This window comes from Enhydra lutris, unplaced genomic scaffold (genome assembly GCF_002288905.1).
Source record: "Enhydra lutris kenyoni isolate GAN:26980312 unplaced genomic scaffold, ASM228890v2 scaffoldscaffold4, whole genome shotgun sequence".
Classification (NCBI taxonomy): domain Eukaryota; kingdom Metazoa; phylum Chordata; class Mammalia; order Carnivora; family Mustelidae; genus Enhydra; species Enhydra lutris.
Genome location: NW_019154088.1, coordinates 47730379 through 47756556, shown reverse-complemented (window position 1 = coordinate 47756556; position 26178 = coordinate 47730379). Strand labels below are relative to the sequence as shown.

The window sequence follows — 26178 nt, the reverse complement described above, 5'->3', positions numbered from 1 at the left end:
ACCTCATTTGTACTTCCCTGTGGCCAAAGGCAGTTTAAAAGGGAAAAAAGAAAAGTATATATCCTGCTTCATTAATAGCATTATGATAATTCAACTTTGTTTACAGTATTTCTGAGCATTTAAGAACAAATACTCCTACACATTTTTTCAGTTCAGATTACATATTGTATCTGAATCTTTCGAAGAACCCAATTCTATATTACTCAGAGGGTTCAGCATCATATTCTAGGAAGGCTTTGGGATTTACCTCAAATAGCCCTTCTTTAATCTTCTAAGGTTGAGGAGCTATTTGAGACAGTGGCTCAGAGGATCCAGTTTTTTGTTTTTTTTTTTAAGATTTTATTTATTTATTTATTTGACAGACAAAGATCACAAGTCAGCAGAGAGGCAGGCAGAGAGAGAGGAGGAAGCAGGCTCCCTGCTGAGCAGAGCCTGATGCAGGGCTCAATCCCAGGACCCTGGGATCATGACCTGAGGCTAAGGCAGAGGCTTTAACCTGCTGAGCCACCTAGGCGCCCCAGAGGATCCAGTTTTTAATTCATGCTTTACCCACAGTGCTACCATTAGTTTATCTTAACCAGATTCTTCAAAGGCATATAGTAAATTCATTAGTTAAAATTCCATTCTAAAGAGTATATGTAGGTATAAATGCTTGGAGAATTGTAGCTATTACTTGCTACCTGCAGAACATAAGTTCAAAAGTCTTACCTCCAAAAGTTTATGAAGAATCTCAATTTTAGCTTCACTAAATGCCCCTAAATTTTCATGATGTAACTGAAGACACTTCCAGAATGACAGTTCATTATCGTTCTAGGTGTGTTTATAATTGTCTTCCCTATCCATCAATTATTTGAACAATGGACCACAGTGACCCTGACTGTAGGCTGTGGTTAACTGAAACACAAAGGACAACTAGCCCATGAGCAGCTGATCCAGAGGTTGACCTGGACTCGTGCTGTGGCCGGTACAAACGCCTACTTCAAATAGAGACAATCTGAAATAATCAGATCTTGCTTTTTAGGAGTTTATACTAAAAGAGCTAGTGATACAACCACTTAATGCTAGTGGTTCACATACATTCCCTTCCAAAATCAGCATGAATCAAATGATTGGTTGTAAGTACAAAGTAATTTAACACATAAACAAGTCGCAGTCCACTCAGTAAAAACTCAGCTGTGCTTTCTCACACTTCTCTTTAACAGCTTTAACTTTTAGGATAAATAAAAGTAGAAAGCAAAGTTGCCTAATCCACATATATTTGAAAATACTGAAATGTTAACTAGAAATCGGTTATGTAGGACTTCGCATATCGTATCATAGTTAGTCGTTTGTATCTGGCCATCTTGACAGCTTCGAAAGCTCTTGAAGACTGGGGCCCAAGTCAGGTTCACTTGTTCAGTTCTAACACCTAACATTGTGTTTAGTACATAGTGTGCTGCAATCAGTTGAAGAGGATAAAAGTATTCTTACCTGGTCCCACAAGGCTGCAGCCACCTGGTCTATTACAGCTCCCAGCTCTCGGTATTCTCCGGAGTAGCGGATGTACGCCCAGGTGCACAAGGTGATCAGAGTCAGTCCCATTATCATATTGCATAGGCTAGCTATTATGTCCAAACCAATGAATCCAGTCACACCAGCAATCACGTACGTGATAAAGATGACAACAAACAGTGTGGCTGGGGTACGAGCTGCATGGAAGATATTTTTGCTATCATTGTGCTTGATATACTGGATGTAAAGTTCATCTATTTCACTCTCCAACTGTTGAAGGTAACGCCGGCTAAATTCCTCCCCACCCATCTTCTTCACTCCTCGGAATAGCTTCACAGATTCTTCCTTAAGCTCCAAATGTTTGGCCTGTAGGTCATTAGGTGCCAGAAATGGTTTGTCACCACCACAGATCTGTATCAGAGAGAAGTGCCGTTTATGCCATGCAGAGTAAAATTAGCAACTTACCACTATCTTCCACTTGGCTAGCTGAATTTGTTAGAACACAATAATCAGAAGGAGTTTACATATATGTTTTGTCAGCCCACATCTTTGCACAGTCCATATCAGGCATGACCGTAAGTGGAACCAATATTTTATAGATAACTTACATAAAGCCATGCTTAATTTTTATTTTCTTTTTGACCTGGGAAAGAATATCCAAGACTTAATCCAAGTTCCTCAAGATGAAAAGGCATGATTCAAAGTGAACTGCAAACTGAGTGCATTCACAGAATGAACCCCAAATCAAATTACTTACATACAAGATCCTCTGGGAAATTTATTGTAAATATACTAAAGTATTTTTGGCCAAAGAGGTTTAACTTAATAGCAATGCTATAAAACTCCAAAAAAATAAAATTAGGAAAAACATGTTCATTGGCAGTTCCCTGTGTTTGAATGGAGCCCTTTCACAATATATTCTTCAAGAGACTAAATGGAAGCATATTCAATGTTCTTGGACTACGTTTTCAGTTTTTTCCAAAGTTACAAGGGAAATGTCAGTTACCCATACCTTTCACTTTGGTTATTTGAGATTTAACTTATATAAAGCGTACTCTGATTCTAGTTACCCTTATGTTGGGAACACCATTCCATAAACTGTATTACCCTTGACTCTTAAGACTCCACCAGTTTTGGATGTAATTTATAATATATAACATTTTCAGGAGAAAACCCTATCATATTAGTAGATATGTACAATAATTATTAGATGCATCCTAATTCAGAATGTTAAAAAGAGGAAAAGCAGTATGTAGAAATATTAGCCCTTGAAGTCTAATTTCTTTTTTTCCCTAATGGGTGTTTTGGTTTTGTTTTGTTTTGTTTTGTTTTTTTTAAGAGAGAGTGTGTTCGGCGGGGGTTGGGGAGATGGGGGATGTGGGGAGAGGGCCAGAGGGAGGAGGAGGAGAGAGAATCTTAAGCAGGCTCCATGCCCAGCATGGAGCCCAACTTGGGGCTCCATCTCACAACCCTGAGATCTTGACCTGAGTCAAAACCAAGAGTTGGATGCTTAACCAACTGTGCCACCCAGGCAACCTAATGGGTTTTCAGAGTTAAGATAGAAATACTGAAACTGTTGCATGAAGGGAGGTGTAGCGAGAGGGTAGCACATGTTATTTTAGTCACTAGAGCTTATAAATAGTGGGAAGATGTGGCCAAAAAAAAAAAAAGGTAATATAGCGGGAACACACTTAAAATATGTTTTAAATTGTGCATCTCATAGTGTTCCTTTCCTAAAAAATACTTTAGGTATACAATAAATAGAAATGCAATATTCATAAGCTGAGAAAGAGTAAGTCAAAGCCACTTCTTTGCATTTGCAGCGTAACTTGGAAGAAAAAAAGAATGAGCTCATGGAAAAAATACTGATTTTACTTAAAACATAATTTAAAATATTAATTCTTACCTCTTCCATCTTTTTGTTGTATGTATCCTTGGCAGTTGCCACGGCGGCTAAATTGTTAGCTTCTGCTGTGGCCTTTGAACAAAGTACAAAGTATAATGTAAAATGGAATTCATATTTATTAAACCTTCACAGGCAATTCTCATTTCTGAGTATCATGTGCAAGAAATGTACAAGAACACAAGGTCATGAAATAATTTGAAGTACTGAAGTATTTCCACTACATTTTTAAAAATTTATAAAATTAAAATTTCAAAATACATAAAACGGTAGTCCATAGTTATAAAAATGAATTTTCATTTGGAAGATTTTTTTCCTCTTAAATATTTTTAAGCCTCTCACCAAGGGGGGTATCTATAAACCCAAACACATGGGAAATAATACACAGTACATTTTGTGTGTACTAATATATAGACAAACATGTCTTAAGTTTAAGGACTGATACTGATAGTACAATGTATCACTGATAACAAAAATGAACTATTAAGAACTTAAAGAAATTTTTTAATAAGTAAGGAAAAAGCTAGTTTCTCCTTTCTTAAATGTTTATTTGTAGAGACCACTTGTTTTAAAACCTGGACCTGCTTTTCTACTCGGTACATGTGTGAACCTAAGCCACAGTGTGAGTCTGTTTTCTAAACCAGTTTTGTACAAAGAGAATGAAAGCTGTGATAAAAAGTGTCTGTATGTCAGCACGAGTGAAGCTCCTCTATGTATATACAAAAGTGTTTAGCTGAACACACAAACAGTACAGAAAAATAATCTCCCAATAAATATTCCAATATTTTTATTTGCTAATTTTTGATGGCCAGATTGGAGCATATCTCTAGTCTAGCAGAGCATAAAGCTAAAGAAAGCTTAGCTTTAGTGACAAGTATGTTTTAAAATGTCATGCCTCCTGATTAGTAAGTACCTGTAACATGGATTTGGGATGTGGCAATTCTTCACCTTGATAGATCTTTATATAGGCCTTTAAAAAAAAAAAGGGGGGGGGGGGGAAAGAGACTCATGTTCAAGGAATTCCATTCAATTTTTCTCCAATTCTGTTTAATTGTTTTCTAAAGTCTAAGGTCTTGACAGTTCGGGGAACTATTATCTTTCTCCTTTTAAATCCCCCCCTTTCTTAGTTGTTCCTTTTTCCTGAAGTGCCCTTTCCACACAACAATTCTTGCCAACCCTACCTTTCTTAAAGGCTTAATTCACTGCCACCTCCTCTAAAACTTTCTCACATCCCTCTGCTAGGAGTAACCTTTCTTTTGCAGTCACTCACAGCCATTTGTACCTGCTGATGTCATAAGATTTATGGAAGAGATTTCTGTAAGGGTCCTTAATCTTCCACTAAATTCTAAGCTCCTCCGTAATGTTAGGCACAGCACAGTAAGAATTCAAACTTTAGTAGATAAATAACATGTCATTTATTGTGAAGAATGAAGAAGATAAATAATCACATAGGAGGTATGTAACAGTATTTTAAATGACAAAAAATGTGAATTTTAAAAATTGGTATTTTGGTCCTTGGGGCATCAATCCACAAATTAGTTTGGTAGCTGAAATTCCCCCACTATATGTGGCTGGTTTAAAAAAAAATAGTAGTATTCAGTGCTACCTAAAGTAAACAAGTAAATGAAAATTTAAAATAATTCCACTTCAAATCAGTCCTTAGTGTAGAGAGAGAAATTGTGGAAGAATTTTCTCCAATAGGAAGGCAAAGTATAGCCCCTTGGAGAACATCTTCAGAATGAAAGTAAAATTCTTTATAGCTCATAACTGAAGACTACTATATGTTATGGATCTTGAGCAACACCTTCTCCCCCAACAACAAAAAATAGACTTTACCAATGCCTAGATATATTCATACTCCAAAATATATTTCTCTCAAGGTAAAGTTTTCTTTAAAATTTTAATTTCAGAAACTAAGCTGCTCTTGGGAATCTAATGATTTTTTTATTCTTATAGATTCCTCATAACTTTGCCCCCATATTACAGAGTCTATAATTTGTTTGTTTCAAGTAGGAACTGCATTCTAAAACAATGCTCTAGAAACGAGAGTGATACCTTGAAGTACTCCACCAGACCTCGGCAGGTGATTTTGTTCCCATTGATCTCTTTAATATCTAGGCTCTCAGGACTAAGTAGCCAAGGAATGAGTATTTTCAAGTTTTTGATGAATTCATCATCTATTTCTACAAGTAAAAGCACATTCATCATTATTTTAAAAATCCAATCCAGTACTCCATGCCATACAATAAAACATCCTTTGATTTCCTCCATTTCTTCCCCAGTGATAAAGCCTTCACTCACTTTCCCGTCATCTAAATAAACAACTCCTGCAACCCACTGTTCTTGGGTCAGTGATCCTCCTTGCCTAAACTACTACTACTAGTCTTCAGTTCAATTACATATTTACTTATCCTCCACCCATAAAATAGCTTTCTTGATGTTAAATGTTAAATATCTTAAACCCTATTCACATAACCAGTATTCTGTACGTAAGTTTGTTGGTGGTTTTATAAACGGGGAAAAGGCCAGATACTTACTTATTCCCTCCAGAAAATGTATGCCAAAATTGCTGTTTTTAGTGTACCCACCTTATGAAAAGTGTATAGAACTGAGTAAGGTGTAACTAGAACTCAAATTCAGAAGGATAGTGATGGTGATGCCACCTCTGGTGGTGAAACTCACCAGTAGAAATTAACATGGCAAGAGTAGGCCATGGAGACAAATCAGAGGATGTCTGAGTTGTTTCCCTATCATGTTCAGGACAATTGATTACACATTCCCATGGTATAGCATTAGGTTTAAGCTTCGCCTTACATATGTAGTAAAGTAACAGAAAATGCATCTTCAGAGGAGTCTTTTGAACACAGTGATAATTTCTGAAATCATTATTTCAAAAGATGCAGAAAAATACACCTACATAAAAAGCAAGGTATGTCCTAAAAGTAGTAATGGCCTGTAATGTTTAAAAATCTCAGTTTCAGCAGAGTCACTGAGTTTTCAGGCTTTGGAATTGGTGATTTCTGGCGTTTTAAGGATATAGATTCAAACCATGTGATTGTGTTTGCATCTTCCTTGCTTGCTATTACAACCTGACTATACACTGAAATACCAGTTTACATAAGAATTCATGTTTCTCTTCTTTCCTTGCTGCTTTTATGAGATGTATGAGCATAATGTTGGAAACCCTTCAGACTTATTTTACTTAACGTTTTGTACACCTTTGAAATTTTAGTGCCCATCTTTTATGAGTACTTGTATAGTTTACTCAAATGTATTTTGCTGTTTGCATTGTACCAATTTTTCTGATGATTTTGCTTTGTACTATATTTAGATTTATTCAGATTTATTATTGTGGTTAGCAACATTCGCTAATAGTACCGGTGTTTGTATGATGTTACCACGGTCTGTTGTGTTTTGCTGCTTGCTGCACATCTGTGTACACTGCTACCAGTAGGTTTCTTTTTTGCAATATGACTTTATGGGTTTTTTGTAGACTATTACTACATATCTAGAACATATCCATTCTACCTGAATTTCTGTATAAAACAAAAACCTTTCTCATTATAAAACAACCTCAAGTAACGTGATGCCCCCAGTTTTGTTTTTGTTTTTCAACATTTCCTTAGCGATTCGGGGTCTTTCTGATTCCATACAAATTTTAGGATTATTTGCTCCAGCTCTTTGAAAAATACCAGTGGAATTTTGATCGGAATGGCATGAAAAGTATAGATTGCTCTAGGCAGTAGAGACATTTTAACAATGTTTATTCTTCCAATCCAAGAGCATGGAATGATCTTCCATCTTTTTGTGTCTTCTTCAATTTCTTTCATGAGTGTTCTGTAGTTCCTCGAGTACAGATCCTTTACCTCTTTAGTTAGGTTTATTCCCAGGTATCTTATGGTTCTTGGTGCTATAGTAAATGGAATCGATTCTCTAATTTCCCTTTCTGTATTTTCATTGTTAGTGTATAAGAAAGCCACTGATTTCTGTACATTGACTTTGTATCCTGCCACGTTACTGAATTGCTGTATGACTTCTAGTAGTTTGGGGGTGGAGTCTTTTGGGTTTTCCATATAAAGAATCATGTCATCTGCGAAGAGAGAGAGTTTGACTTCTTCATTGCCAATTTGGATACCTTTTATTTCTCTTTGCTGTCTGATTGCTGTTGCTAGGACTTCTAATACTATGTTGAACAAGAGTGGTTAGCGTGGGCATGTGATCACCAAGAGAGCATGGTACTGGCATAAAAACAGACACATAGACCAGTGAAACAGAGTAGAGAGCCCAGATATGGACCCTCAACTCTATGGTCAAATAATCTTCGACAAAACAGGAAAAAATATACAGTGGAAAAAAGACAGTCTCTTCAATAAATGGTGCTGGGAAAACTGGACAGCTATATATAGAAGAATGAAACTCGACCATTCTCTTACATTGTACAAAAAGATAAACTCAAAATGGATAAAAGACCTCAGCGTGAGACAGGAATCCATCAGAATCCTAGAGGAGAACATAGGCAGTAACCTCTTCGATATCAGCCACAGCAACTTCTTTCAAGATATGTCTCCAAAGGCAAAGGAAATAAAAGCGAAAATGAACTTTTGGGACTTCATCAAGATCAAAAGCTTCTGCACAGCAAAGGAAACAGTCAACAAAACAAAGAGGCAACCCACGGAATGGGAGAAGATATTTGCAAATGGCAGTACAGACAAAAGGTTGATATCCAGGATCTATAAAGAACTCCTCAAACTCAATACACACAAAACAGACAATTATATTAAAAAAAAAAAAAAGGGCAGAAGATATGAACAGACGCTTCTCCAATGAAGACATACAAATGGCTATCAGACACATGAAAAAATGTTCATCACTAGCCATCAGGGAGATTCAAATTAAAACCACATTGAGATACAACCTTACACCAGATAGAATGGCCAAAATTAGCAAGACAGGAAACATGTGTTGGAGAGGATGTGGAGAAAAGGGAACCCTCTTACACTGTTGGTGGGAATGCAAGTTGGTGCAGCTACTTTGGAGAACAGTGTGGAGATTCCTCGAGAAATTAAAAATAGAGCTTCCCTATGACCCTGCAATTGCACTACTGGGTATTTACCCCAAAGATACAGATGTAGTGAAAAGAAGGGCCATCTGTACCCCAATGTTCATAGCTGCAATGGCCACAGTCACCAAACTGGAAAGAACCAAGATGCCCTTCAACGGACGAATGGATAAGGAAGATGTGGTCCATATACACTATGGAATATTATGCCTCCATCAGAAAGGATGAATACCCAACTTTTGTAGCAACATGGATGGGACTGGAAGAGATTATTCTGAGTGAAATAAGTCAAGCAGAGAGAGTCAATTATCATATGGTTTCACTTATTTGTGGAGCATAACAAATAACATGGAGGACAAGGGGAGATGGAGAGGAGAAGGGAGTTGAGGGAAATTGGAAGGGGAGGTGAACCATGAGAGACTAGGGAGTCTGAAAAACAATCTGAGGGTTTTGAAGGGGCGGGGGGTGGGAGGTTGGGGGAACCAGGTGGTGGGTATTAGGGAGGGCACGTATTGCATGGAGCACTGGGTGTGGTGCAAAAACAATGAATACTGTTACGCTGAAAAGAAATAAAAAATTTAAATAAAAAAAAATTTTAAAAAACCTCAAAATCACTTCCATGTATTACATGTATTTCAATTCCACCCCCCATTCCCTTATAAAATTGGAATGGAGTAAGATACACCTGGGTGTCTAATGCAGCAGCAAATGTGGTAATGATCATTAAAGTAATGAGCATATAATCACATATTTGGATTAAAAATGTGTCCTGAAGATGGCATGAGCCATGGTCTTGATTCTCACTGAGACTATTCCAATTTTGGATTCCGAAAGCACAAACCAGAGATTCCAAACATACACAGGTGGTGAGCTCTTGCTAACAGTATTAGTCAACACCGTAAACCATGACCCAGAACACCTACAGACTGTTTCAGTTTATGGAGGCACACTAACTAGATCTGGGCCTCTGCAAGAATGCAAATAAATATGTGTGGTCAGATGATTATTCGGTGTGATGTTCTGTTTCCATCATTTCTTCAATCATTTTTGCCACAAGAGTCCAACTTTGCTGGGATCCAGGGGCTGCACCAAAGTGGTTATCTGTCACAATCACTGGGGACGTGATAACGTACTTTAACTGTACGTGTAATCACCCAGGGAAGATGCTTTCTCGGGATTACCTTCATTAGAAACACCTTTTTAAAAATAATTACCTTGCAGTGGTGTTTGGCTCTGCTTCCTGAAGTCTAACTGAAGCTGCTAAGGATGTATCGCCACAATTAATGGTGTGGTCACTGGTCATTCTACATGGGGGACTAAACACAGAGCAACCTCAAAAAGGAAGGTAACTCCTTGTTAATTAGAAGATTTACTAAGCTAAGAGAGGTATTCAGTGGGCACTTAGAGCTGGTTGAATGGAGTATGAACAAACCTGATCCTCGTGATTTCCCATGTGGGATGTTGTTAAATTAATAGCAGTTAATTGGAATCATTGTACTATACGTTTCATATAATATGGGAAATGGCATGATAATTTCAATGATGTGAAGGACCATGAACAATATAGTAATTATAACAATTACAAATATCGGTAGTGAGCTAGAAAGTTATTCCTATAAGTTTATGAAAGAATATGTGAGAATTACCAAAGAAAAATTTTTGCACAATTGTTTATTCAGAGACATTTCTTCCCTAGAGGAAGAAAGTTATTCAGATGCCAACCCTCTGAAAAACAGCATAGCCAGTGGACAAGACATCCTGGACAGAGACCACATCAACTTACAAGTTTCAGAGTGGGCTGGAAAAACAACATGGATAGCTGACTCTCAGAACTGCCCAAGGAGAAACTGAGGCTGAGAAGAACACTTTGGCACACATAGATTCAGCAGGAGTCCTATAAAGCCTCATCAAAATGCATCTTTGATGGGCACCTAAGCTGCTTTTCATTTCTTTTTCTCTCAGGCTAGCCACTTTGGTAAACTCATAATTTTGGGATGCCTATAAAGCAACTGTGTGGGTTAATATATGTGTAGACATGTGAGTAAAATTTGATGGGAAACAAATCTATTAAAAGATGAAGTTCTATATCTCTGTGATTTGTCTTAAACTCTCTCTCTCAGCTCTTTCCCTCCACCATGTATCAGTTAATTTAAGAACTGTCGCTGAATACCACAAGAATGGAACAAGCCAGAGTACTCTTCTGTCCCAATAAAGGGCTCTTGTTGAAGGACTGCCCCTCCCCTGCCTGTTTATGACTCCCCAACTCCAGAGAAGAAAGAGGGGCCTTGTGGGAGCCCTCTCTTTACACCATTTATTCAAATGAAGGCATTAGGTAACGATACAGTTTCAAGAAGTTTGTGCTCTTTGGAGGGCTGAATTTCATAAGTGATAGTGAAATGACAGAACCCTGCAGTTCTTGCATTAATGTGTACTTACTGCTATCCGTTCTGTTATATAATTTAAAACATGTACAGAAATAATGCTAATGACTGAGAAACGTGGGATCCTATTTATGATACTGTCATAGTTAAATGGAAGGTATCTTGAGTATAAATGCCATGGACACAGGGCAGGGGGGTGGTGGTGGTGGGGAATAGGTTTGCTTTTCAAACCTGCCAGTTCCATAAAGGTGGACACATATTACATTGTCCTTTCTTAAGAGGAATTTTAAAGCCCTTTGAGAAGAGTTGTGCTGAAAAGCTTGCTGCGTCACTCTCTCACCAACCCTGGCACAGGGCAGAAAGGCCACAGTAAATAAATGTCTAAGCTCAGTGCCATGTATATTCAATGCCAGGCTTATAAGTATACATGTCAGAAACGTCTTCTGTACTACTTTGTATTAATCACAAAGCAAATATCTAAAGACCCCGTGATTATTTATTAGAAATACTTCTATTTCCTCAGACCCCTACGTCCACCCCATCCCATCCCACCCCTTTTTCTAAAAAGTTGAGTTGCTTTGGAATCTTAAAATGTTAGTAATGCCTCTGTTAGGCAAGCAACTACTATTATCATACACTGTCTCAAGAACATTCTAGGGCTTTTGGGTTTTTCAGAAACTGGTCCTCATTCAGAAGAGGATTTCATTTTTAGTGAGGCTTTTAATAATTTATAATTAAATTCTCCAGTAGCATTTTTAAAGAGCTTGAGTTCAGAACTATGCAATGTTTCTTTTGATCTCTAATTATATAACTTATAACAATAATTATATAACTTAAAGCATCAGATAATATAGACATCTACTTTTCTCCTCTAATGTAAATAAGGAAAACTTAAGAGGAAGACATGAAGGAGCATTTCTCAATGCACAGAAGTGAGCAGGAACCTCTGTGAAGAGGGGAGAGTCACTGCCTCCCAAGTGAACACAGGATCTTGCCCGTTTTCTCCATGTATGTATTCAGAACCCATAGATCCCATAGTTCACCAAGGAGGTGTTCTAGCACCAGCCCAGGATTCCCAGTTCTCTCGACAATTTTCAGTCATCAGCCTCACATAAGTGGATAATCCAAATGAGCAGCTGTAAGCCCAGGAGATAAAATGACAATTTTATAAGCAGGATAAGTAATGTAAACATATTCATTAAAAGACAAACCTTTCAGTTTTCCATCAAAGTTTGGATTGGTAGCTACTTTTAAGCCAGGATGAGGTAGCAGAAAACAGGAAATTTTGGTGAAACAGGAATGGATGTGTTTTCGAACATTCTGTAGTTCTTCATGCTGGTTCCCTGAGACCTGCAGTGAATCATTCTAAAGTTTAAACTACTTTCATCATAATTGAACTCCAAGAGAATTCTGTGACATCTATTTGCTACAGTTGTCTGGTCCCACAGTGATAAAAATGACATAACAGGGTTGATACTAAAGAAAAAATAAAGTCTTGGGTAAACGGCCATATCTAAGTATAGCATACCTATGGCATTATTATTAGAATTAACAGATGTTTACCCTTATGCTAACTCAGATGGGCCTTCCCACTTTTTAGTACAAATTAGTGGGGTTTTAATCTAGCTAGTTCTTAAAAATTCCAATTTTAATTTGAAGTACTCATAAGAAACATGAATAGATCATAAGATATTCCTACCTTCTTTTCAGGAGATACTCAAGACAGCCTCTTGTCACCTGGTAGGTATACCTTTAGATTCTAGAAAGGCATCTGAATAGTTGGGTATTTATAAGCTAAACTGTCCCTGTTTTTTCAAATGTATTTGACAGTTAATAGTACAACTACTCTAAAAATAATTATAAATCTAAAGAGACAAGATAAGAGATCCTGACTATCATGAAACCTTATTTAATCTTGATTAAAATTTTTTCTTAATAGTTACTTGTTGTGGTATCTGTCCAATGTAAACAATTCATTCAATATTGAACTATCCTGACATTGAAAATGGAGAATCCTCTAATTTCACTTTCTGTGAACTATTAGCAAAATATTCTAAGACTGAGTTTGGGAATTTCAAAATGAGATATTTTCTGTTAAATTGACTTTTAACATGAATCCAGATATTTGTACTGTCAGCCTTGAATGGATTTAATTATTCTAATTAAAAGATTTATCTTGGAATAAGTCAGTGTTTTGTAGATTATCTACACAAGAATTACCTGTATCATAATTATTGATAATATTTAAAGCTATAACTCTGAAAGTATGTATTAAATATCAATCTTTGTAGAGACACTAGACGGGTCAAATAAGATTGTATCTAATAAGTATCCATTCTGCAAATCATTCAACAAAAGTAATTCTAGATTACTACTGGTGAAATTTCATGCACCTTAATATCTAACAAACCTTGAGGCGTTTTTCCAAGAATTTGGAGCCACCTTCAGCTCCATATGAAAATTCGTATGGAAAACTCCAGTCCCGAACAAGAAATATCAGACTCTAAGAAACAAGAAGAAGAAAGGATTGATGAGGGGACTTTTTTTTTTTTTTTTTTTTTAAGATTTTATTTATTTATTTGTCAGAGAGAGAGAGAGAGAGGGAGAGAGAGCAAGCACAGGCAGACAGAATGGCAGGCAGAGGCAGAGGGAGAAGCAGGCTCCCTGATGAGCAAGGAGCCCGATGTGGGACTCGATCCCAGGACGCTGGGATCATGACCTGAGCCAAAGGCAGCTGCTTAACCAACTGAGCCACCCAGGCATCCCAGATGAGGGGACTTTTAATGGCCTCCCTGAGCTTTATACTGAAACCAATTAAACGCTATTATTATCATTTGGATAGTGTTCTACACCACACTGTGGAATTGTGAAAGCAAACATAAAACCTTTGAAAGTTTCTGAGCAATCTATTCCCTAGGAATCAACCTTCCTGTTCCCACTAAGTAAAAACAGAAAGCTGCCCCAAAACTGACTGTAGTCACACACACAGCCATTCAGCCAGTTTGAGGGCACCTCTGTCTCTCATCTCTTGGTGGCATGCATTCATCTTGGCAATTTGGGGACAGCTTTTTATGAAGACTCAAGTTTTATTTGAGGAGAGTTTTATCATCCCTTTAAGTATTTTCCTCTATTACGATTGTCCCGTTCTCTTCCTCAGGGGCTCTCAGTATACATACATGGTATGGATGGGTAGGAATCCAGGTTTAGTGGGGCCCAAAGCTTGTACAATCTGTTGGGGGAAGGGCTCAACAGGAAAATGAATACACAATTGGGCTTCAAAGGGAATATTTATTTAGAATGAGAGAAATAACAAATTACAAATTTTTTAAAAAGCTGACAAATACGCAAACACACAAACACAAATCCAGAAAAAAAACAAACAACTAACATACCTTTGTAATAATTTTTTTTCCTACTGTTTTTGGCTGCAAATGATTTGATCACTTCATTGTATGATGATTTTGAAATAATCTCTTAGAAAGTTATTTCAGTCTGTCCTCTAACAAGGCCACATTCTTTATCATAAACAATTATTATCAATAGTTCAGAAATGTTTCTGTTTCACAACTTATTTGTAATGCCATGTACACTTTTAGTTTCCTCACCCATTAAGTATGATGCTAATAGAACCCACCTCACAGGACTACCGAGACATGCGTAAGGCCTCTCTGGAAGGTGCCTGCACAGAGTTAGTGCTGTGTTGGCTCTGAGTTTTATTTTAATGGTCACGTATTTTAGCTAATGGATAGACCATAGTTTATTTTGCCATTACTAGACGTTTTTCAGTTTTTCTATTATTCTAAGAAATGCACTGATAAACATCCTTGAAGCTGAATATTTGTTCACATCCAGACTGGAATTTATCAAGGACTGTGTTTCTAAAATTAGAATAATCATCAGAATCATTTGGGAGGCTTTTAAAAGTATAGAATTCTTGGGCCTCACCCCCGACCTCTTGAAACCAAAGTAACAGCCGCTTTCCTTGAACAGCTTATTATATGCCAACCACAATGCCAGGAATTACACACATGATATTTCACGCATTCCTGCAACAGCCAAGAGATAGGTTATAATTTATGATTCTTTTCAGAAGAGATAATCTAAAAAGCCCCACCACCTGACATTAAGTGACTTGGCCAAAGGCAGAGAGATGGCACAGCTAGCATTTAAGCCTGGGCGACCTCAAAACCCCTGCGGCACGGCTCAACAGGAACATCACACATGCACTGTAGTTTACAACCTGAGCTCTGATAAAAGCATGCTTTTTATTTTTTAAACATTTATTTGCTTTAGAGAGAGTGAAAGAGAGAGAGAGAGAGAGAGAGCACGAGTGGGCGGGGCAGAGGAAGAGGAGAGAGATTCCCAAACGGGCTCTGTGATGAGCACGGAGCCGGACGTGGGGCTTGATCTCAGGACCGTGAGATCACCACCTGAGCTGAAACCAAGAGTTGAGCACTTAACGGACTGCGCCACCCTGGCGTCCCCTAAAAGCATGCTTTGATATGCTCAAGACATACTGCAAATTTCAGTTTCTGGAAAAAAGTAGGACTTGGAGGGAAAAAATCAGTAGTTTTTATGAAACTAGCTATCTTTAAATGATCTTTCTAAAAGTTTTATACCTTCTGAGTTTCTAACTGAATATGTTATTCTTGCTTATTAAAATGTGTTGATTTTTTTTAAAAGATTTTGTTTGTTTATTTGAGAGTGAGAGCACAAGGGGGGAGAGAAGCAGACTGAGCACTGAGTGGGGAGCCCAATGTGGGGCTCAAACCCAGGACCCTGAAATCTTGACCCGAGTCAAAGTCAGACACCCAACTGATGGAACCACCCAGGCCCTTTTGCTGATATGTCTCTTAATTCTCTTTTTTTTTCTCTCTTAATTCTCTTTTAATCTCTGGGTTCTTCCTCCATTTCTTCTTTCCCCTTACAGTTTATCTACTAAAGAACCTAGGACTTTGACCTGTAAAAATTCCCATAACCTGGACCTTGCTGACTGCATATTCACAAGCAGTTCAACATGCTCTCTGTCCTCTGGATTTCCTGTAAATTGGCAGCTGGGTACAGAGCCTTGATCTCAGGTCATAATTTTTTGGCAGAGTGCTCTTCTATCAGGAGGCACACAGTTTCTGATTATCTCTCCTTTGGTGAAATTATAACATCTTTGCTTATCTGAAGTTCATTCATCAGTAGCTTTCTCATTAAGGGCTCATAAAAACAATATTCTTTGCATTCTTACGTGTTGATAAGTTTGTGACCTATTGTAGCAGTTGTGACTTTCTATTTGAAAGTCAGTTTTGCTGAAAATAAAACCTTGGCTCACAGCTTCTCTCCCGAAGCCAGGCGGCACTTATTGGTTTGCATCATGGATTTTTAAATTTTTTTTACCTTATTTTACTTTTGTTTACTGTGTGTGTGTGTGGGGGGGGGGGTATTTGTGCATTTTTGTGGGGAAAGGAGTGATTCTTGTGGAGAGGAGAGTTTCAAAATACCACTAGGGCACCTGGCTGGCTAGTCGGAACAGCATGTGACTCCTAATCTTGGGGGGCTGTGAGTTTGAGCCCTACTTCGGGTATAGACATTACTTAAAAATAAAGTCTTAAAAAAATAAAATGCCTCTATCCACTATATTAAAAAGTCCACTGTCTTTAACAGAGGCCCATTTATGTCAAAATGAAACATAATAATTTGTATTCAGAACATTTCTACCTAAAATATGTTATTTTGAAAACAGAGCTTAGCTAAGAAGCAATTTTTGCAAAATAGAGGTTCACGAACCAAGATAAATGAAACCAAGTATGTGGATTTGGCTGTATTTTGCATTTTTCTTGGGGATTTTGGTTGGTCTCTTTCACTGGGCATCTTCCTAAGTTGATATAATAAGGACCATATGTAGCATAGGATCAAATATCAAGTCTTATTTTCTAAAATCATTAATCTATATTCTATCTATCCATCTATCTACAGTATCAAATTCCCAAGTTCCTTGCCTAACGCTCCCATCCAGAGATGTGCTGGTAAACTGGCTCTCCCAGAAGAACAAAATGCCTTGATTTTGTAGCATTTGACCATTTCTGTGGTATAAATATGCCCACCATCGCTGACTTCAAGCTACTAGCAATTTAATAGTTGGCTTATATAATTCCCAAACATTTACTAATTAGTTCTCATGAACTGGTATAAGCCAGCTATGGCACACCTACTGTCCCCATCCCCTCCCAAGATAATCTGTCTACTTTATATTTAAAATGCATGGAATTCTATGAATCTCAGTCCATATGTCAAAGTCATCAGTTTTTCCACAATGCTGAATCTTGATTTGTTCATACATACAGGTAGAGATAAAAATCAAAAATATAAATTACCCTAATTTGCTCAGATGAAAATATTTCAAGTCACAAATACTTCTTTAATGAATTAATCCCAGTCTGCAAATGGGGCAAATGATGGGACCCATGCTGTCCATATCCCACCAGTGATCACATATATTTTTTTAATCATCAGAAAATTATAACCTTTGTTAACTTCCCTTTGGGGGCTATATCCTTCAGGAAGTTATTCAAAAGGAGTGTTATAGCACTAATATGAGTGAGAGTGAGAAACTGAGAAAAAATCCAAATGCTCAACAACAGGAAAATGGCTACTCAAATTACGGCATATTAATATAACATATTAACGGCTATTAATATTACAAATACACAGAATATACAAATACATGTGTTAATTGTGCCAGAATAAAAACTTATATGAAGTAATGTTATTAGCAACATAATGCTAAATGTATGAGCACATCCATTACAAATATGTGAAAAAAACTCCCAAACTCTCAGTAATAGACAAACTGTTCTACAGCCTTGTAGCAAGTAAATGACTGAACTGGTTTTTAACCACTTAATCAATTTCAGTTCTAATTTCAGTTTCAGAAAACAACTACACACTGTTTAGAACTTGTTTTAAACCCATCTAAGTACAACTCACTTCAATCAATAGCCCATTGAATGTCTACCCATGTGTGACAGCCTCATACTTTAAAGTCAGCTAAGTAGTGAAAGACTCACTCCAGAAGATTCACTAAGGCTGATGTCAATCCATTTCTCCCCTCCGTAGCCAACAAAAAACAAACACTGTTGTTGTATTCTGCAGCAACAAAAGTTTTAAAACTGACATCAACCTGTTCTTGCCTCTGTAAACCATGTAACTTCAAAACAAATTCCTAAACCCTACATATAATTGTTAGGTTGCTCTGCTCAGCAAGGCTAAGACTCACCAACATATCTCTCATACTTAATAAAGCAATAAATTCAGCTTTGGTTTTTGTATTAGATTTTGAGTGGCGGTCTCATCCTTTGACAGTTCTGGATGCCCCTCATTTGGCAGCAGTCCCTTTGACCCTCAGACTAACAGGTGAGTTCTTCTTGTCCCTTGTTCCAAAATTCCATTTGTCCTTCAAATTTACTTCCAGGTGAATGTCTCAACAATCATCTGATTTAAGTTCTGATTTGTTTCATTGACCTCTTGTCACTGATTCATTTATCCTAGGGTTTTTGTTATAAAGACCCAATAGGTCTTCATATAAGGTCATTGGTTCTAAGTCTTTGTATAGGGCAATTCAACCTTTAGTTTTGAAAGAGTACTCATTTGATAAGTAATTAGACCCAATTTTTGTATAAAGTTATTAGAACTTTGGGTTTGGAGGTATACCGTTCAGTAAATACTTTTGCTATTATCTCTTTATGCTTTTGCTCCTTGCTTTGCTTTCATTTGCTTGATAATTCATATAAAGTCTTGTCTCGTGTATTTTTCCTTTGTCTTGAATTGTCTCATGTCACTGAATGTATGAGGAAGTGGTCCAGAAAGAACAGATAGACACATAAACTTAGTAAATCTCCAGACCAATCAAGATGTCCCAAAGACTAATGATTGGAGGTCTGTTAAATTGGCAGCAAATTTACACAAAACTCATTAGTCAAACTTAGCCTTGGGAGCCTACAAAGCTTTTAAGGGGACGTTCAGTCTTGTCAATCTGTGAGTCACTGTGCTTAGTCCAGAACACAGGATCAATGACTATCAGATTATTGATTATACAGCACTGTCCTGACCTCTGCTGGCCTAAGGAACCAAGTTGCTTATCAGAGCACACACTTTTGACCAACTTTTTGCAGGCCTGTATATATCAAAGCTGGACCCTCCTCCCAGAAAAATGCTTGGTTTCTATTTGTATGGCACTATCATCCTAAATATTGCACTTAGAAGAATAAATGACCTTTTCAAAAAAATTCAGAGTAACAGTGGTCATTATGGTGATCTTTGTACATGTCAAAATAAATAACTAATACAGTTAAGGGGAGCTCTATAAAAATTAAGAGATAAAAATAAAATATCAAACACTCATTAGTTAGCCTCTTTAATTAGTAAACTGAGACCTCAAAACAAAAGTTGAATCCAATTTGACTCTCTTACCTCCTTGTATCTCTTTCAGTTTTCTCTTCACTTTACCCCTTCAATCCCTCCTGCTCCTTCCCCTGACCTCCTGAATGATTTCCGCAGGACTTTTTGCAGAAAGGGACTGGCCACGTTCTCCCAAACAACATCAAACTGCTAGACCAGAAGGCACTATAGAAGCTGAATTTAAACTCTGATCTAGAGTTGAGTTTCAAGAAATTTCTCTAACCCAAGAAGACAGAAATTTGTTGCATAATTCAGGATTTGTTAACTATTTACTGACCTGAACTATTATTAGTCCTTTTCAACTAGTTTACTTAATTGTTAGTCCCTCAGATAGGAAAAAAAAAATGACTAAAATCAAGAGATAAAACCAAGAGATGATAAAACCAAGAGAACATTCAAACAACCCAGCTCTTCAAAATAATAATAATAATAACAACAAAAACCATGATAAATTAAAACATTTAATAGCCTTTAGAGGGCAAGAAAAATAGACAAATCACTACATAAGGCCATTTCAGAAGACTTTCTCTTAGAGAATAATTGGTCAAAGATTCAAAATTGTAAACAAAATAAAGATCAATCATAGGAAACATTACAAATAGACTTCAGGAAATTTTCAAACAATCTTCTGGGTATCTAAATAGCTAAAGTAAAAACTTGTCTTCTCTTTTCTAATGGGCTCAAGCATAAAATACAGGAATCAGAAAAAAAAAAAGCTTGAATGAGAAATCGTCAATTTAAAAATCTCCAATATGTAGCTGACTTTTCAGAGGGCCTTGAATAGTTAAAAAAGTAGAAATCAAAACAAATTTATGGCCCTCCAGATAAAAAGAAGAACAAAATATCCTCTATTCTCTAAGAATCAGGACCCTATCCATAGGATCACCTATAAATACAGCAAGAAAAAATCCACTTGAAAAACCAATGTCCTTTATGGCTAAAAATACCTACAGTGCGTATGACTCAAAAAGAGACTGCCTTCAGCTAGGGTCATGATCCCAGGGTACTAAAATTGAGTCCTACATCGGGCTCCTTGCTCAGTGGGGAGTCTGCTTCTCCTTCTGCCTGCCATTCCCCTGCTTGTGTGTTCTTCTCTGACAAATAAATAAAATCTTTAAAAAGAGAGAGAGAGACTGAAGAATCCATTTGAACAAAAATCACAAAGGACATAAGCAGAAAAGTTGGAGAAGAATCTATGAGAGTCTAGATTAGTACCTTCCAAATTACATAAATCTTTCTTTTTTACATATATAAAAAAATGAGGCCAAAGCAGGTATTAAATTACAACATGCACACATCAGTGACTCATTGCCTTTTATGGCCAATCCCCTGAGCCAGTAGCCAAGGCTTATCCTCTTGCCTCAGAGCAGTTGCAGCCTTGTTTAACTACTTGAAGCATCTTCAGACTGTGTACTAGGATCACATTTAAATCTGAAGGTACCATATACAATCACTATTGCTACCTGAAAACATCTAACATTTTTCTGTTAGTCTTAACTAATGAAATGTTAGTTTTGTATTACCACCCCACATTTTTTTTTAATTAAGTAGGCTCCACACCCAGTGGGGAGCCCAATGCAGGGCTTGAACTCATGACCCTAAGATCAAGACCTGAGCTGAGATCAAGAGTCAGATGCTTAACCAAATGAACCACCTCAGGTGCCCCTAACAACTCATACTTTCAATTCAGAAACTCTCTACCCTTACCCACTGAAAGAGAATTTCATGATTGTGTTTCTGCAGTTCAAGAAGGGGTCATGCCCAGTACAAATATTTTGGACCCTCTCACAACAATTTGTGACCTAATACTGTTTATGGATTTTATCTTAAAAATGTAAAGGGGTAATACTAGAATGAATATGTAATAGCTCTACCAGACCTTGAATCCAGGTCTTTCGATTCAAGTCCAGTGGATTTACCTATATGCGAACTATATACAATTCCAAATAGGTATATGACAGCATCATTAGTAAACAGTAATTGAACATCTGCTGTATGAACTTTGGTGTACTCGACTAAAAAAAGTAAACTACAAAATTCCTGTTCTTAAGGTATTTATAATTTAGTGAGATGAGATGTGCACATTCAAATCTAAGACTACAAGACACAGCTGAGGAAGAGGAAGAGGAAGCCTAGGATTAGGGGGAGGAAGAGAAGCACTGAAGGGTGGTGGAGTGCCGGGGTGTTGAACCTGTGGCCTATCTATCAACATAGGTTGAAGAGCAGCTCTGTGACTAGGGACAAGTTCCTCAACTACTCTGTGCCTCAGTGTTTCCTTATCAGTTAAAAAAGAGAAAGAGTAAAGAAGGATCAACATTATTTATTTTTATAATACCTACAGTGAGTGTCATTTGAATAACATAAGAAAAATATTTAGCACATTGCCTGGCACAAATAAATGCTCAATAAATTGTTCTTGTTATACAGGCCTTCTAGACGTTTCAGGTACCTAAATATGGACATTGGGAAAATCCTGCTGTATACCACTGACCTGCTTCTACATGCCAGATGAATATTTATTCTTATTCATTTAGCTTTCAGATCAGCTAAATTACTCTCTCGGCAGAACATAGGATAAGGTAGCTTTCTCAGACAGCTGTCCTTTTTCTCAGCCCTACCATCGTATCTTCTCCTTTAATTTACAGCCAGACCAGGCAAACAACAGCCTTTCATTTTTCTCAGTGAAATCACATATTTCATGGTAGGGCTAGGCAGTTACAGTCATCATAGATATTTGACCAAGATTATTTTGCTTTAAAGTGGCTGAAATCACTATGAAAGAACTATTTTATAGATGAACATTTTTAAATCATAAGAATAAAGGGTGCTTAAGTATAATTAACTAAACCATAGTAAAATCATTCCCAATTTTCCATATGTAGGCCCAATCTGAATGAGAAATTGTGAGAAACAGGAGGTTTGTCCTAATACAACAATACATTATTATATGCCTCCTCTACTGTTATTTTCTACCAATCTTCAGTTTAACCATAACGCTGGCATGGACTAAGCTGCTCACTAATAATTACATCTCCACCAAAAGAAATATGAAAAGGTGAGTTTCATTTTATCTCACAAAGAGAATTCAAATCTGTTTCCCCTCCAGCTTTACTGAAATATAATTGATATACAACACTGTGTATGTTTAAGGTCTATAACATGATAATGTGACATAGATATATATTGTGAAATGATTACCACAATAGGGTTAGTTAACATATCCGTCACCTCACATACTTATCATTTGTGGGTGTGGGTGTGGGTGTGGTGAGTCAAATCTATTTCTAAGACCTAGGGTGTTGGAGGGCCTTTAAGCATATGAAAATGGTTCATAAAAATGCTATGGGAGAAAACTGGGATGAATTAACTAAACCAGAAGGTGAAGTACTTATCACTAAGGAGGTGAAAGAGCAGAGAATAAACGTAAGTAGACCTAAAATATGTGCTGAGGACAAAATAAAGCTTCTAAGAGAAGAGAATTAAAGTTTGTGTGCAGGAATGTTTTTTAGGGTTTAATCCTTCTTATCTTCCTATTACAGGTAAACCTTAAGTCACTAAGCCCTTGTACATACAAATGTACATAGAAATGGCATCCCATTTCTCTACTCCCAGAAGCTCCCCTCCCATAGATGCCCTCTGCCAGGGTGTGCCCACTGGCCAATTCAGTCCTCAAGTGTTAGGTCTTGCAATGATGGGTTCTACTTCCTGCATGTGCTAAATACCGGAGAGCTGGTTCTTATGGGCTCACAAGGAGCAGTTGTTGAAGTCGGAGGAATTTCACCAGTCGGTTGACATCATGTGGGCAGCTTGAAATCAGTCATGGTAAAGGTATTTGTACCTCAGAAATCAGTAAATGCTTTGAATCAGAACCCTCCTCCCTCCTTGCCAGCCAGTTGTAAACATTTATCAGCACACCACTAGCTAAACTTTACACTTCAATATTGCTTTAAAACTGAATTCACTTCTCTTTTAGTTCTCTTCTTAGAAACAATTTTATTATTATATTTATTTTTATTGTGTCATGTTAGTCACCATATAGTACGTCACTGGTTTTTGACGTAGCGTCCCATGATTCATTGTTTGCATATAACACCCAGTGCTCCATGCAATCCGTGCCCTCCATAAAAACAATTTTAAAATACAACAGTTATTTTGTTTGCTTGATATAAATTGGCTTTGATTGAAGAATCAAATTAATCTGTTAATTAGCTGTTCACTTCATTTGCTAATTGCCCTTACTTTTTTTTGCCTGTGGTAGATCTTGTTCATTATTTACAATTTCACTGTTTCAGAGGTAAGAATTCTTCTATTTTAAACTTGTTAAATTTACTTTTGAGTACAAATTATTATTTTTTAAATTTCATTACCTCCCATCTTAGTGTCTCAGGCAATGTTTAAAATTTCTCCACACTTTCATCCAAATAAATCAAGCTGCTCTCTTCTGAGACAGAGGAAAAGGTTGGAAGTGGTGACCTCTAAAAATAGCTTGATGAATTAATTGAACTTTGTTTTAAAAGTTATTTTAGGGACGCCTGGGTGGCTCAGTTGGTTGGACGACTGCCTTCGGCTCGGGTGATGGTCCCAGGGTCCCGGGATCGAGTCCCACATCGGGCTCCCAGCTCCATGGGGAGTCTGCTTCTCCCTCTGACCTTCTCCTCCCTCATGCTCTCTCTCACTGTCTTGCTCTCAAATAAATAAATAAAATCTTTAAAAAAAAAAAGTTATTTTATATTTGGACTTTTTCTCTTGAGATTTTTTCTAATTTAAATGTGAATTATTTTGCAGGTAGTAATTTCTTTAACATTGGTCTTAACGATATTTTAAAAAACGTGGGGGTGCCTGGGTGGCTCACTCGTTAAGCGTCTGCCTTCGGCTCAGGTCGCGATCGCAGGATCCTGGGGTGGAGCCCTGCATTGAGCCCTGCATGGTGTTCCCTGCTTAGCAGGGAGCCTGCTTTTCCCTCTGTCACTCCCCCTGCTTGTGTTCCCTCTCTCCACTCTCTCTCTCTGTCAAATAAATAAAATCTTTAAAAAATACAATAAATAAAACATGTGGATTATTTGGTGATATCTTAAACATTCTGAGATCTGAAAACATTAGCATATTACCTTTTAATTTCATGATGTGTAGTATTTTTTGTTTTGATATGGTTGCTTGCATTTTAAATATTACTAAATATCTTTGGAAGCCACATTTGCTGCTTAATGACATTCTCATTTCAATTTCAGATACTTTGATTTACAAGTGCCAACTTGTTTAGGAGTCATTGTTGACTCATTCAATCAAAATTTTTTTCATTGACATTTCAAAATGCCACCAGTTTGCCAACAAATGATAATCTTCTAAAGTTTTTTTTTCTATTGCTTGTTCTCAATTCATTATTATTATTATTATTTTGACCAAAAGCAGTACCTCTCCCTGTGTCTCCCTCCCTCCCTCTCTCTCTTTCTCTCTCTCTCTGTAATCAAAGCATGGGTTACTCGCTTTTCATTTTAATGAAATGTATCTGGAAAAGTGTAAGAAGCAGTAACTTTTGCTGGTAAGATTTAAAAATCCTTTCCAGAATTTACAACAGAGTTCCCAGTCAATCCCAATGGATCTGGAGAGTAACAAGTTCAGAGAAGAGAAAAATCAAAGCTAATAGCCCAATTACTATATAATACTTCAACTTTCAACCTGACTAATTATTATCTTTTAAAGGTAACAATCTTGGGGCCCCTGTGTGGCTCTGTTGGTTAAGTGGCTGCCTTGGGCCCAGGTCATGATCTCAGGGGGTGGGACCAAGCCCCCAAATAGGGCTCCCTGCTCAGCGGAGAGCCTGCTTCTCTCTCCCTCTGCTGCTCGCCCTGCTTGTGCTCTCCCTCTCTCTGTCAAATAAATAAATAAAACCTTTAGAAAAAATAAAGGTAACAGAGTCTAATAGGTATTGTAAGCCCACAAGAAGATTGTAAGCAGGGACTGGTTTTATTCTACTTGGACTCATCTTTCCACCCCCTTCCCTAGACCTCAGGGAAAGACCAACATTCCTTCACTGAAAGCATACCATCATTTCTCCATGCAAAGGCCCCTTTCTTGCTTTATCATATGTTTCCAGATCCCCACTTCCATTCAACTGTCTGCTCTCAATCAAACTTACTCTAATATGTGTTATTTTTGTGTATGTAGAGCATTCTAAGTAATCATAAGTAATACTGTGTTACAAATCTCAAACTTCTTTCTTACTTAATTTGGTATGATTTTAACACTCTATTCATGCTTACTCCATAACAATGGGTTCACTGCCTTTGGATGTTGCAAAATATTCCAGAATGTTCATCTCACCATATTTATGTATCCATTCTTCTAGTGATGGACACGTATGCTGCCGTCCACTCCCTGCTACTACTACTCTATCAGTGCTGCACTGGATGTCCTTAGACATTTCCCCAGCTTCACAGAATAGCTCCTCCAATCTGCACTTTCACCTACAGGGCCCGAGTGCTCCTCTTTACCCAAATCCTAGCTATCATTTGGTATTATCCCCATGTTCAACTTTTTGCCTATGAGTGTAAAATGGTATCTTATTGTTTTAAATTTTTTTAAGATTATTTATTTATTTATTTGACAGACAGAGATCACAAATAGGCAGAGAGGCAGGCAGAGAGAGAGGAGGAAGCAGGCTCTCCGCAGAGCAGAGAGCCCAATGCGGGGCTCTATCCCATGACTCGGGATCATGACCTGAGCCGAAGGCAGAGGCTTTAACCCACTGAGCCCCCCAGGCGCCCCTATTGTTTTAATTTTTATCTGATTATCAATGAGACTTGACGTCCTTTCAAAAAGTATTGGCCATTCAGGTTTCCTTTCTGTGAATTGTCTTTATGTCCTTTTCCTATTTTCTCTTTATGCAGTTTAACATTTTT

General features: G+C 37.3%; 1 protein-coding gene across 1 annotated transcript in view; it reads right to left on the bottom strand.

The window, feature by feature from the left end:
- LOC111160792 (atlastin GTPase 1) overlaps positions 1–26178 on the bottom strand; it is a 78803-nt gene that overhangs the window by 2735 nt on the left and 49890 nt on the right. Inside the window, exons 8-14 of the mRNA XM_022524144.1 lie at positions 13245–13337; positions 12046–12184; positions 5450–5577; positions 4308–4364; positions 3398–3469; positions 1471–1902; positions 3–17 (exon numbers count right to left, since the gene is read on the bottom strand). Of these exons, the coding sequence (XP_022379852.1) occupies positions 3–17; positions 1471–1902; positions 3398–3469; positions 4308–4364; positions 5450–5577; positions 12046–12184; positions 13245–13337 (936 nt within the window). The remainder of the gene's footprint in view (positions 1–2; positions 18–1470; positions 1903–3397; positions 3470–4307; positions 4365–5449; positions 5578–12045; positions 12185–13244; positions 13338–26178) is intronic.